Below are 13,775 nucleotides of genomic sequence, written 5' to 3'. Positions count from 1 at the left end.
GGAATTCTCCACCCTGACTACCAGTGAAAACAACACCATACAGGAGCTGTGCAACAACCTCACCAACTTCTTCCACAACAAGATCGCAACCATATACAGAAACTTCGAATCCCAACCCACACCTACAGACTTCCTCAATGGATATGCCACCACCATAATCAACACGAATGGCACACTAACCACATGGAACATCCTTTCCATCCAGAACATCACATCCACCATGGAATCAATCCATTTGGCAGCCCCCACAGACCCATGCCTGCACCACATTTTCAACCTCAGACACCAAAGGATCGGCCAGGAACTCACCACCCCACTCAACACCTCTATTACCACTGCGACATTTCCTGATGCCTGGAAACATGCCAAAGTCAGACCACAACTTAAAAAACACTTCGCAGACCCCAAACAAACTCAAAAACTACCAGCCAATCTCCCTGCTTCCAATTCTCGCGAAGGTACTTGAAAAGATTATCAACAATCAACTCATGACACACCTGGAGCAGAACCAGTTACTCAACGCCTCCCAATCTGGCTTATGCAGCAATCACAGCACCGAAACCTCCCTGATTGCAGCAACCAACGACATCTCAACCCACCTCTCCTTGACAGAAACAACAGCTTTGATCCTCCTTGACCTCTCAGCAGCTTTCGACACTGTATCCCACCACACGCTGATCGAAAGACTCCACCACATGGGCATCCAAGGGGACGCGTTCTGATGGATCACCTCCTTCCTCACCGGAAGACCCCAGAGAATCCACCTCTCACCTTTCACCTCTGAATCCAAGGAGGTCACCTGCAGTGTCCCTCCGGGCTCAGCCACACACTCATATGCATATCCATATGTGACCTCTCTGACCAACATCGTAAAATTCCAAGGACTCAACATAATTTCCTATGCTGATGACACCTAACTCATCCTTTCGCTCACCGTTGACCCCAACACCAAAGATTCATGACAAATATTGCCGACTGGATGAAGAACAACTGTCTGTAGCTGAACACAGACAAGACAGAAGTACTGATCTTTGCCAACAGCACCAACACATGGAACAACACCGGGTGCCATCAGACCAACAACCCACACCGACTCCCTCTGACCACACCAGAAACCTTAGAATCAATATTAACACCAAGCTTACAATGAAATTACAGAACAACGCAGTCTCATCTGCCTGCTTTCTCACTCCCTGTCATCTCCTCCGCCTGCTTCCTCACTTTGCTTATGCTATGTAAGATCTTCAAGGGCCCACCCCAACACATGACACACCCTTGACACAGGCCCCTATCACCAGCCACCTGGACTATGGTAACACCCTCTATGTAGCAATCAACACACACCTCCTACAGAGACTTCAGACTGAATGTATGATGTTACAACGCATGCTTTTCACAGCACAGTTTTTACATCGCAGCATCCTTTACAACGCACTCCATTACATTGCATGATCCTACATCGCATTTTTAGAAACTACCTTTACAACACATTCCATTAAATTGCATTTAAGGTAAGTATTGGATAGTATAGGGGTGCAAATTACTCTTCTAACTCCAGGGGGTGCAACAATAGGGTAAGTGTTGGATAGTGTAGGAGTAAAAACTTACTATTCTAACTCCAGAGGGTGCAACAGTAGGGTAAGTGTTGGATAGTGTGTGGCGCCACGGCCAGGGTGACTGACGCTGGAATCTGGGGTCCACAGTTCGATTCCGGGCGCCGGCGGCAGATTACCCCAGCACCATGTGAGTCTGGGCAATAGCTTGGGTAATCTTCCAGGTGGCCCCCAGCGCCTGGAGACCCTTACAAGTGATTATTTGCGCTTTACAAAAGTGGATAATTATTATTATTATTATTATAGTGTAGGGGTTAAAATCCCTATTCTAACTCCAAGGGGTTCAACAGTAGGGTAGGTTTTGAATAGTGTAGGGGTACTATGCATTGTAATGGTATAAGTTGTAATGGTATGCGTTGTAATGCCTGCTTTGTAGTGACATGTGACGTAGTGTCATGGGTTGTAATGGTATGCGTTGTAATGCCTGCGTTGTAGTGATATCCGTTGTAAAGGATGATGCGATGTAATGACTGCGTTGTAAGTGTAGTGCGATGTAATGGTTGCATTGTAAAGGATGTTTTCCCTTCAGACCATACAGAATGCCGCAAATAGACTGATCCTTGCCTATCCCAGACGAACTCACATCACACCCCACCTCAGGCAACTCGACTGGCCCCCCGTACAGAAGAAAGGGCAGTTCAAGCTGCTGACCCTCGCACGAAAGGCTCTACACAACCAAGATACATCATTTACCACCGCCTGAACTTCCACCAATCATTGACTACAAATCTGCCTCTCTTTCACTTGCCCATACTTCCCGCAACTACTGAAGCAGAAGTGGAGGACTATCCTTCTCCCACATTGCAGCAAAGACCTGGAACAGCCTCCCCACCCAACTCCAGACCATCACCTCACTTCCAGAATCCTGAATGACCCTCGAGACCTGGCTGTTCGAAAAAGCCTCCAGGGCCTGCAAGTGCCTGGATATGCTATCAGGTGATTAGCCATACTTTATACATCCTAGTTGATTGATTCATTGATGGGTAGTCATCAAACAAGCTGTGTTGCATCTGGTTGTGGACAACTGCTCAATAAGTAAATGATCCACCATCATGTAACTTTCCCTGAGTTCTAACTCTTTGATGTTAATGCAAAATACTCTCGATGATGACAACACCCAAAAAACAATGGTGAGTCCTAAAGCTAATCACTCCTTTTTCAATAGTGTATCCCTAGATTGACCACTTTACCATCATGTGGGTACTAACCTAGCTCTCCTCCGTGAAGAGAGAAATCCTTTTCCAGTATGGCCCATTTCTGCACCCTTTGAGCATTGGAAGGTGCCCTCTGGTTCACCCGGTCCAAGCCCTCCTGGATGGCCCTGTAGATTGCTGGGTCCTTGGTTTTCACCACCTCTGACACTCGTGTGGCCTTGCTGCCAATCCGCCGGCAGAACTCGATGACATTGGGGCTCAGATCATCCCTGGGCTGCAGTGTGTTTGGATCGATGGTACACTGAAAGCAGACAAAATGGCACCATGTAAAAGGGGTACTTGGCATGGATGACTTTGTCTCTCATATTCTAAGGGTGATCATCACAGGCTTGCCCTACCATCTTATCTTTAGCATGATCAGCAAGAATGAGCTGTTACTCTTACCTCCATGGTCATTAGAATGAGCAACTGATCCCCCTTTACCTTCATGATAGGCAGTGTGAATTAACTCTCCCTTCAAATCTTAGGGGTGATCACCACAGACATACTGCAGCAAGGACCATATTACACTTTAGATTTGGAGTGATTGGCATCAATGAGCTTTATCCTTCTACCTTCACTGAACTCTGCTCAGCCAAACTCTATCCTCTTCCCTTCTTTGTGATTCGCAATGAAGTGCTCTATACATTTTCCAGAGCAGTGATCTGCAAGGACATGTTCTATTCTCCCTAACTGGGCAGGGATCAGCATTGAAGACCTGTATCACTCTACTTTAACAGCGGTCAGCAGGAAAAAGATATCCACTTAGTGACTTCTTCTCAAAGGTAACCTACACTTTTGAGTAAGTTTACACTTTTGAGTAAGTTTACCTCTATTGGCTATCCCCAACAATTCTCTATAAATTACCTTAGGGAGACTTTGCAGTTGGGTGGTGATCTCCATACGGTAAAGTATTTGGGAAAATAGAAAATAGAAAAGCTTATTTAGCTAGAAAAAATAGTTAATGTAAATGAATTTTATATATTTATTTTAAAATGTAGGCTGAAGGAAAAAAATGCTACAGCACTATTACTATTTTTAATGAATCTACATATATAAAATTAAACTTAAACTATTTTTCTTAAATTTAAATTACTTCCCCATAAAAATAATATACTTAAATATCTAAGGGCATCATTACAATGGCGGGCGGACTAATGGGATATGGGGCGACCGCCAGGGGTGTGGCGGTCCCACTGTGCTGATTACAATGGCCCGCCACACTGGCGGGCGCATCACACATATTTTACATTGAGGCGGCGGTGCTGCAAGCAGCACCTGCCGCAATGTAAAAACTGCATGTGGTGCATTTGCATACACAACGTGCCAGGCACCGTGCGGTGCCTGCCACCTTGTGCATGCACATGTCGGGGGGGTACCATGGGTACCCCCCAAGGGCAGCCACCCACACCCCTACCCCCTGGGGGCCCGCAACAGGCCCCTAAAGAAAATACTGCATGCCTTTCCATTGTGGAGTCTCCGCCATGGAAAGGCAATTTACCGCCATCATCCTAATATGCAAGGCATCGCCACCATATTGCTGCCCTTTTCCACCCGGTAGGCAATCGGGCGGATTACCTACCGGCAGAAAACAGACAGACGGTCTTTCCATCCACCTGGGTCCTCACCGCCATCGTAATATAGCAGGGAGAAATGTGAGGCCGGCTGTGGAGAATGGCGGGCGGATAGCCACCGCCATACCGGCGGTGGCGATCCGCCTGCCATCCTAATGGGCCCGAAGTGATCCTTACAATTAAATATAAGTAATTTATTTTTATTTAAAAAAATTGTTGTTACCTTCATGTTTACATTCAAAATAGGCGTTACAATGTTTTAAAATTCAATTCTAAATATGTACTATTTATATATGTTTTTAGCATCACATTACATTTATTTCCACTCATAACTATTTCAACCATTTTAACTTAACATTATTTTCAAAGGGGTTTTATTTAAAGTCCCTACCTTGAATATTTTCTATGGAATGGTGTTCTAGTACCAGCAGCTGGCTATATAGGGCACTGAACGTTTTACATTTTTGGCAGTATTAACTTTAACTCACTATTTCGCCCCACTTCCTTTTTCACAGAGCGGAGAAATGCAAGTTACACTTTTTGAGGTACTTCACGCTTGGCTTTTGTGAATAGCCAAAAAGTAGTAAACCTGCTCAAAAGTGTAAGATAACTTTGTGACTCAGCCCATAGTGAACAAGATGAGTCAGCTATAATGTCCTGCCTCAGGAAAATCAGCCTGGAAGACATCTTCAATGTTATGTTCAGAGTGATCAGTATGGACAAGAGTTAATCCCATTCTATCAGAGTGATCTTTGTTAAAAATTGGGTCTCTAGTTGGCAGAGGTACGTACCCTGTCCAGGTAGGAATTACAATCCTAGTTAGGGTAAGCTAGATACACACTTTAAATTAGCCTGTGCTCACCCTCTGGTAGCTTGGCACAGAGCAGGAGGCAATTTGTAAAGTATTGGTGCAACACACACATACTGTAACACAATGACAACACTACAAAGCACCCCACACAGGTTTAGAAAAATAGAGAATTTTGTGAATAAATCAAGTTCAAAGCAACAAAACATCCCATATTAGAACCAAAGTCATGAATTTTTAAAGAATACACCAAAAATAATGCTCAGAAGTCCATAGCACTAAAAGGTTACATAAGGTCGCACTAGACCAGGGTGAAACCAAAGTTCAGGCCGACTGCGATGGAGGGCAAGCTAGCAACAGTACTCAGAAAAATCCAGCTGACACAATACTTTGGATCAACTAAAACATTGGAGGCGAGGACGCAAGATGAGGAGTCAAGTAGGCACTGCTACAATCTCACAGAAGTAGGCGAGAGTTGGCACAGATCCATACATTCATTGAATCTTTGCCATTGAATCCCTCTACAATGCAGGCACTATGTCGAGTTGTGCTGTCTGTCGGCTTTGAGCCGGCTGGCTGTAGAGTCTTAGTTGTTGAGCAGCTACTACATGGGCATCAAGCCGCAATGCGTCGGGTCCGATTGGCACACAGCCACTCCTGCGTCGACATCAATGAGGCCCAGGACTGAAGGGGGCACCTAAGGCAAGGGTAGGACTCACAAATGACAGAGTCCAGCAGCACCAGCAGAATTGCAAGTAGCTTTTTATGACCCTGAGACTTCATAAAAGAGGAGGCAAGCCAGCAAGTTCTTGGAGTTACCCTGGGTTCAAGTGAGATGTGTTCAGTCCTTGTTCTCAGAAGGGCAGAGATCAGCAGGCAGCGGTGCACCTCGGCATAGCAATGAATTAGTACCTTAGAACAGTCAGTCAAGCAGAGTGGCAATCTTTGTAGCACAACAGTCCCTGCTCCAAGCAGAGTAGTCACAGGTCCAGTAGTGTACTATCTTGGTAGGGTCTGCGTCCCAGTGCTTATACCCAAATGTGCCTTTGAAGTGGGGGTGACTTCAAAAAACCTGCTTGAAGTGCTGTTTCCCCTTTCATCCCAGTCTTGTCATCCCTGCTACCTGTGAGGGGTAATACGTCCTTTGTGTGGGTACCGGATACAACCTGTTTAGATGTGAGTGTCAGCTTTTCCCTCCTCTTCCCGCCCAGGAAGGCTGTCAAAATGCAAAGCAATGCAGATGAGCCCTCTGTCACACCCATCTTACCTGTTTTTGTGGCTGTCTGGAGGGAATGCACAAAGTGTAGCTGTCACCAAGCCCAGAGGTGTATTGGAGACAGGCTGCAGGCACACAGAGATAAGTTAAGAGCAGAAAAATGTCCACTATCTAAAAGTGCAAAAAGAACTAATAATGGACAGAATGCTGAACAATGTCAAACATTCACCCCCAGTACAAAGATCTGGGCCTAATTCCATCATGTTTTGCTCATCATGCCATTCCAGTTTGGACCAGATATATGCAAATCAGTCTTAACCCTCTCCCCATGGGAAAAGTCTAGCTCAAACTCTCAGGGAAATTTCGCCCAGGACAGGAAACAAGCATCCTGGGACCGGTTTTGTGGCATCACCCCATTTCAGCCAGACTAACTTGCCTCCAGTGGCACAGCGAGCACAGGACCCACGTCTGGGCTTTCTTGACCCACTCATGGTAACAAATGCAACAAGGACAAATAATGGACAGAATGGTGAACTATGTCAAACATTCAGCCCTAGTACAGAGATCTGGGCATAAATCTATCATTTTTTTTCTCACCATGCTATTCCAGGTTGGACCCAGCTATTTGCAAAGCAGTCTTGACCCTGCTTCCCATGGGAACAGTCCAGCCCAAACTGCCAGCCCAGGTCCTCCCAGGACTGGAAACAAGCATCCTAGGACCGGTTTCGAGGTAACACCTCGCATCAGCCAGGCTAGCTTGACTCCAGTGGCACGGCCAGCACGGGACCCACATATGGGCATATCCGTCCCACTCATGGTGACACATGCAAAAAGAACAAATGATGGATGGAATGCTGAACAATGTCAAACCTTCACCCCCAGTACAGAGATCTGGGCCTAAATCCATCATTTTTTGCTCAACATGCCACTCCAGTTTTTTGGGGGGGCTTTTGTCATCCTACATGCAGACGTCTTTGCTTCCTGCTTGTTTCTTATTGCTTGTTATTAGAGTTAATATATATATATATATATATATATATATATATATATATATATATATATATATATATATATATATATACACGTTAATGCAAGAGGATAAATGAATACATCAGATAAAAAAATGCAGAGGAGATTGGTGGAGAAGTATTAGAACAATGCACCAAGCAAAGTCACAGAAATTGTTCTAAAATGCAACATGTCCAAATGGAAATTTGATAGACTATCACAAGGATACAAAGCACTGATTACCCGCCTAGCTAAGGACAAGAACATCATTGTCAGGGGAAGTGACAAAGGTGGGAATATAGTGCTAATGACAAATACTGATTACGACAGAGAAGCATACTCTCAAATCAATGACAGGGAATGTTATGAACGCATTCAGACACAAACTGTGGCATCAATTAAAGTTGAATACCATCAAAAATTGTCCTGCTGGAAAGCTGCCAAATTGATAAGTGGTGATGAATACAAATATTTAAAAGTAGACAATCCTGTTTTACCTATTATGTATTTCATCCCCAAAATACATAAAGACCCCTTAAATCCCCCTGGTAGACCGATCATTTCGGCCAGAGGAAGTTTGCTGGAATGAACTTCGATTTCCATTAACTATTTTTTGCAGGGCTATGTACAGCAACTACACTCATATATTCGTGATACTGGTGATTTTTTGATGAAAATCAGAGAAATTGATTGGATACAGGGGGATTGGCTCATAGCATTGGACGTGACATCGCTGTACACCAGCATTACACATGTACAGGGTTTGAATGCGGTGAAACATTTCTTATCTAGGAGAGCAGAGGAGTGCAATGCACATAACTCAATGTTATTGGATATGTTGGAATTTTGTTTACAAAGCAATATTTTTATGTTCAATAATTTGGTTTACCGTCAATTGCAGGGTGTGGCAATGGGGGCCAGCTTCTCCCCAAGCTTTGCATGTTTACACATGGGGGCTTGGGAGGAGCTGGTCCTTAGAACCACATACCTTGAAGAAATGGAGAATAAAATTATTGTTTGGTTTCGGTGCATTGATGATTTATTTATTATTTGGAGAGATAGCAAGGAATCAGCACAAATATTCATTGATAACATTAATGATAATAATTTAAATCTTAGATTCACTGCGACCCTCAGTCAAGACAATGTAACATTCTTGGACACAGAGGTGTACATAGAAAATGATTGTTTACAGACTAAGATTTTTCGCAAGAAAACAGCTGGAAAAGCAGTTTGCATGCTGCTAGCGCACATCCAAGGCACCTCATATCCAGTATCCCCTATGGGGAGATGCTTAGAATGAAAAGAGGATGTAGCGACCCTGTTGAACTGGAAAAAGCCCAAAGAGAGAGTAAGGAGAGATTTCTTGATAGGGGATACTCATCTCAAATGATAGATAAGGCCATTGCCAAATCCAATACTATCACCAGGGAGGAACTCCTAAAGGGTAACCTCCGAAATAATAAGATGATTGATGAGGCAAAGAAGGGGAAGACTGATTTCAGAATTATAACTGGATTCAGCAGGCAATCTCGGAACATCTATAAGATGGTCAATAAATACTGGCCCTTGGTAACCAAAGACCCCATTATTGTTGAAAAAAGTATCCCTAACATACAGTAGGGCACCGTCCCTTAAAGATCAAATAGTGGACACTAATCCCGGACTAGTTAAAAAGAGCAATTGGTGGCTATCAAATCAAGGTTTCTATAAATGCAAGATATGCAGGCGTGCTCAAATGGTGTAAACACCAAGACATATAAAGATGGCGTCAGTGACGTAGAGCATCAGATATCACAAGTGTTAACATGTAAAACCGAATACGCGGTGTATATCTTGCAATGTCCTTGTTCATTAAAATACGTTGGTAGTACCAAACTCCCTGTACACCAACGTATTTTGCAACATCTCAGGGCTATCTCCAATGGGGATAATACTTACCCTGTCGCACGCCACTACCGTGATGTACATCAGAGCAATAACAATTCACTCAAATACTTTGTAATTGATAGCATCAACACTAATAGACATGGTGGTGACAGAGAGACAAAACTGAGAAAACTTGAAACAAAATATATCCTTCTACTCAACACTAAGGCCCCAACAGGATTGAATGTAACAGAGGATATGTATAAATACCTTCTTTAATTTAATCTAAGTTGTTGACTTTCTATATGAATCTGTTATACTAAAATAGGAAAAATCAAAAATTAAATGTCATTCCTGATTGGGATATACGAGGGTCTCAACCTAAAGTTATTAACCAATGACTCTGAATAGATGTTTCGGGAACAAAGCTGCTGCTGCTAACTGATCAGAAAAGAAGTGATTTTGAATAGATGTTAATATGTTGGTACTGACTCAACGAGGAGGGTCCTAATACCTCAACAGTTGATACTCCAAATACCGACATAAACCCATTGATTTTTTACATTATATTTTTTTCACTACTTCACTTTATATGGACTAATGAGAAACTGTTGTGATACACATATGATGAGCTCAGGCAATGACTTACATTGGATTTTCAATAGGAAGTGGAATGTATTCAGCACATATTATTGAGTTTACAAGTATTATAAATTAGACGATCTGACTTATTTGAAGGAAAAATCAAACGTCTAAATAAACTATCTGTTTACATATTTGCGAAGTTTTGCACAATTTAATGTATTATTATATACAGGCATTGATATTATGGCATTTTTTGCACATATGCGTGATTTGCACTTGGGGCAGTAGCACTTTAGCAGTAGCACTTTATATAAGACGTGGTGATTTGTAACTAAGTAAATATACAAATGTGAACCCAATGAGATGATAAACAGAAAATATGGTTATATATTTTGATGAAATATTGTGCAATGCAAATGGGTATTTTACCATTATTATCAATTTCCACATAAAACAATGACTTTCAATGTATTATGAAATGACAAATATAGTGTTTAACCATCCTAATTATGTGAGCCAAGTACAGGTATTACACCGTAAGTTTCTCTATGTCCATACTTAAAAGTAGCATGTGACCCATTTAACATCTGACGCTGGCCCTTTAAAAGAACGGCTCACAGTAATGAACATTGTCATGTGAACAAGGCTCCACGGAGCCAAAACGTCATGCGGCGTGCTTGCACTGAATAAATAAGAAAATTGCACTGAATTTGGTCCGTGTCTGCGTGATCTGTGGTGAGAGGGGGACCCCTAGCCTACGGAATCGAAACGTTGCTCTTCGGATATATATATATATATATATATATATATATATATATATATATATATATATATATATATATATATATATATATATATATATATATATATATATCAGAAACACTCCAAACTTCACCATACAAGAAAGGCACTGACTCCGTGAAATTTTGAATTCCAAATAATTTTTATTCACTTATTGGCTGCTTGACGCGTTTCGGCGGTTAGCTCCCGCCTTCACTTTGATTTATACCCCTGTGACACTACATTACATCATGTATGTTTAACTCTTTTTTCATGGTAGGATACAGCTTGTTTTACATTTCTGTCGCCCTGTTGCCATGGTTACATTAGCAACGCTTGGTTACGGCAGACATAGAAAAGTTCCTGAGGCATGCACATTCCTGAATAACGTCATCATCGCTTTCACGTTTCCCCGTTACTATAGAAACCTCCCAGCAGTAGCAGCCTAGTGATTCCTTCATTTCTGCAGCGCGTTAGGCAAGTGCAGTGCGGCGGTCCATGTCTGCGGTGGTGTTTTTAAATAAGGTGAGTAATGCCGTGTTTGTATGACACGTTAAGTTCAGAACTCGGTTTACGCACTGAAAAGATGTATTTAAGGCCAGCCGTTCTTCGTGAGTGTTCGCTGTCGGAGTGATAATATTTAATGGTACGGTTACCGTGTAGCACATGTAGGTGAGATTAGTGTGCTTGTGTTTAGACATGATTTCGACATGATCCGAGACCTACCCTCAAGTGGCCCTGGTGCATTCCGTGTGCTGTCGGGTGCCTGAAATATGTGTATCGCACGGCTGTGGTGTTCGGCAATTATTAAACTACCGCATGCGCCTAAAAAACGTCTTCTCCAAGTGGAATAATGTCATGCCTACGGTTCGTGAAGTTTGTAAAAAAAGTCAAAATACTTTTGTCTACACACGCAATCTTTCTGTATAAAACCCAAGCACTGTGTATACAAATACATACATTTCGTGTACCATGTAAATTTACGATAATCTCCCCACAAACAAAATAAAATTGGGGACATACAGCAATTGCAATGATGGAATTGAGACGACATGCCTAATAACACAGGCTAAGCTACCAATAGAAATTCTTCAGAGTCTACGGGCCAGATTGTGCTCTTATGTACATTGTGACGTGAGGTTAAAATTATGAACAGCAGATGTTTCTAGGAAGGGAAAGGGGGGAAAAAACGGAAATCGGACAAGGATAGGCATTCCAGTATTGGATCCTGCTGTGACTTACAGGTGTACACTAAGAGCCTCATCAGCGTTTAGGCCATTGGGTATTTTGGAGTTTAGGAGGATTATATACCTTGATTCTAATCTCATAAGTGTTAGGAGACGGTTTCCCCCCCTGATGTTTTTGGGGACACTATCGATGACATAGTACGACAGTACTCCAATGTCACCTGCATGGACCGTGTTGATGTGTCTGGCCACTGGGTAGGCCGGGTCATCATTAGTCACTGCTCGGAGGTGTTGGAGAACTCTAACATGTACTGGGTGAATGGTGCTCCCTAAGTACCATTTGCCACAAATACAGACCAAAACGTATACTGCGTAGTCCGTTTTACAGGTGTATTTGTCTCGGATGGAATATGGTTTAGGTCTGAAAGGTACCTCCACTTTAGTAGTATTAATCCCATGCTTACATGCCTTGCATTTAACACATTTTCTGAAACCCTTCTGGTTAGTCAACCAATCAGCAGGTTTTTTGAGGATTGGGGCATTGCATACCAGATGATTTCTCATCGATTTGGCCTTCCTGAATGCAATAGAGGGTCTGTTCCCACACATTTCTCCGATGGTAGAATCATTTCTTACCAACGACCAGTGTTTAGTCAGTATTTTCCTGACCTGGGTGTAGTAGCCATTGAACCCTGTAATAAGTCTAGGGGGTTCTCTGATAGGTGTTTGCGTGACAAGAACTTGTTTCTGAGTAAACAGAAGATCTTTTCTGTTAAGTGTTCTGCATTTGGTATCTGCCTTTTTACAAGTTTTTTGGCTGTACCCTCTTTTTACCAATCTGGAAAACAGATTTTCTTTAGCCTCAGTGAGCCCAGTTTTTGTACTACAATTTCTAGTCATGCGTAGGCATTCTGCATATAGGATGGATTCCTTGAGGTTGTGCGGGTGAAAACTTTGTGCGTGTAGCACTGAGTTTCCCGCAGTAGGTTTGCGGTAAGTTCTCGTTTGGATTTTGTTGTGTTCAATGTAGAGTTCTAGGTCCAGGAATTGTATAGAGGTGGTGTTGGTGGTACATGTGAATTTTAATTAAGTGCATTGTCATTTAGCTGTTCAGCAAATGATTCTGCCTCTTCTTTGGGTCCTTGCCATAATATAAAAATGTTGTCAATGTAGCGTTTGTACATGACTACATTTTTGGTTAATGTGGCAGCGTGTTTGACTCCTAGTACCTGTTCCTCCCACCAGCCCATGTGTAGATTCGCATAGCTGGGAGAGAAACAGGTACCCATAGCAGATCCTTGCAGTTGTTTGTAGTGGAGTCTATTGAAGAAGAAGGTATTGTTAGTCAAGCACCATTCTGTCATTTCTAATAACATTTTAGTGTGGTTATACAATGTTATAGGTCTCTGCCCCAGAAAATGATTGACGGCTCGTAGCCCGTCATGGTGTCTGATACTGGTGTACAATGACTGCACATCCAAATTCATAAATACATAGTCAGTTTCCCATTTGACATCGTAGATTTTACGCAGGAAGTCTCCAGTGTCTTTGATGTATGCTGGAAGTTTAGATACAAAGGGTTGCAGGAAATGATCAATGAAGATGCTAGTGTTTTCAAAAAGGCCACCAATTGCTACAATGATGGGTCTTCTGCGTTAATGCAAGAGGATACATGAATACATCATATAAAAAAATGCAGAGGAGATTGGTGGAGAAGTATTAGAACAATGCACCAAGCAAAGTCACAGAAATTGTTCGATTGCATAGAACCTTATAAACCTGTGTAGTGGTAGTCATGTGATAGCTGATCACATACCCGATTTTAAATAAAGTGAGGTCAGATGGTGGGCATGGCCGTATTCGAAGTTCAGTGTGCCACACAAGATAGATTCTTGCCATGCCGATTGGGTAAGTAATGATTAGTAATCACATATTTAGAGTC

General features: G+C 42.5%; 1 protein-coding gene across 1 annotated transcript in view; it reads right to left on the bottom strand.

The window, feature by feature from the left end:
* The window catches only part of LOC147725890 (long-chain-fatty-acid--CoA ligase ACSBG2-like), a 282,463-nt gene that overhangs the window by 22,948 nt on the left and 245,740 nt on the right, over positions 1-13,775 (bottom strand). Inside the window, exon 13 of the mRNA XM_086960032.1 lies at positions 2,822-3,068. Coding sequence (XP_086816158.1) covers positions 2,822-3,068 — 247 coding nt within the window. The remainder of the gene's footprint in view (positions 1-2,821; positions 3,069-13,775) is intronic.

Source organism: Lissotriton vulgaris, chromosome 3_1 (genome assembly GCF_964263255.1).
Source record: "Lissotriton vulgaris chromosome 3_1, aLisVul1.2, whole genome shotgun sequence".
In the NCBI taxonomy this organism is placed as follows: Eukaryota; Metazoa; Chordata; class Amphibia; order Caudata; family Salamandridae; genus Lissotriton; species Lissotriton vulgaris.
This window is presented reverse-complemented; position numbering and strand designations above follow the sequence as displayed.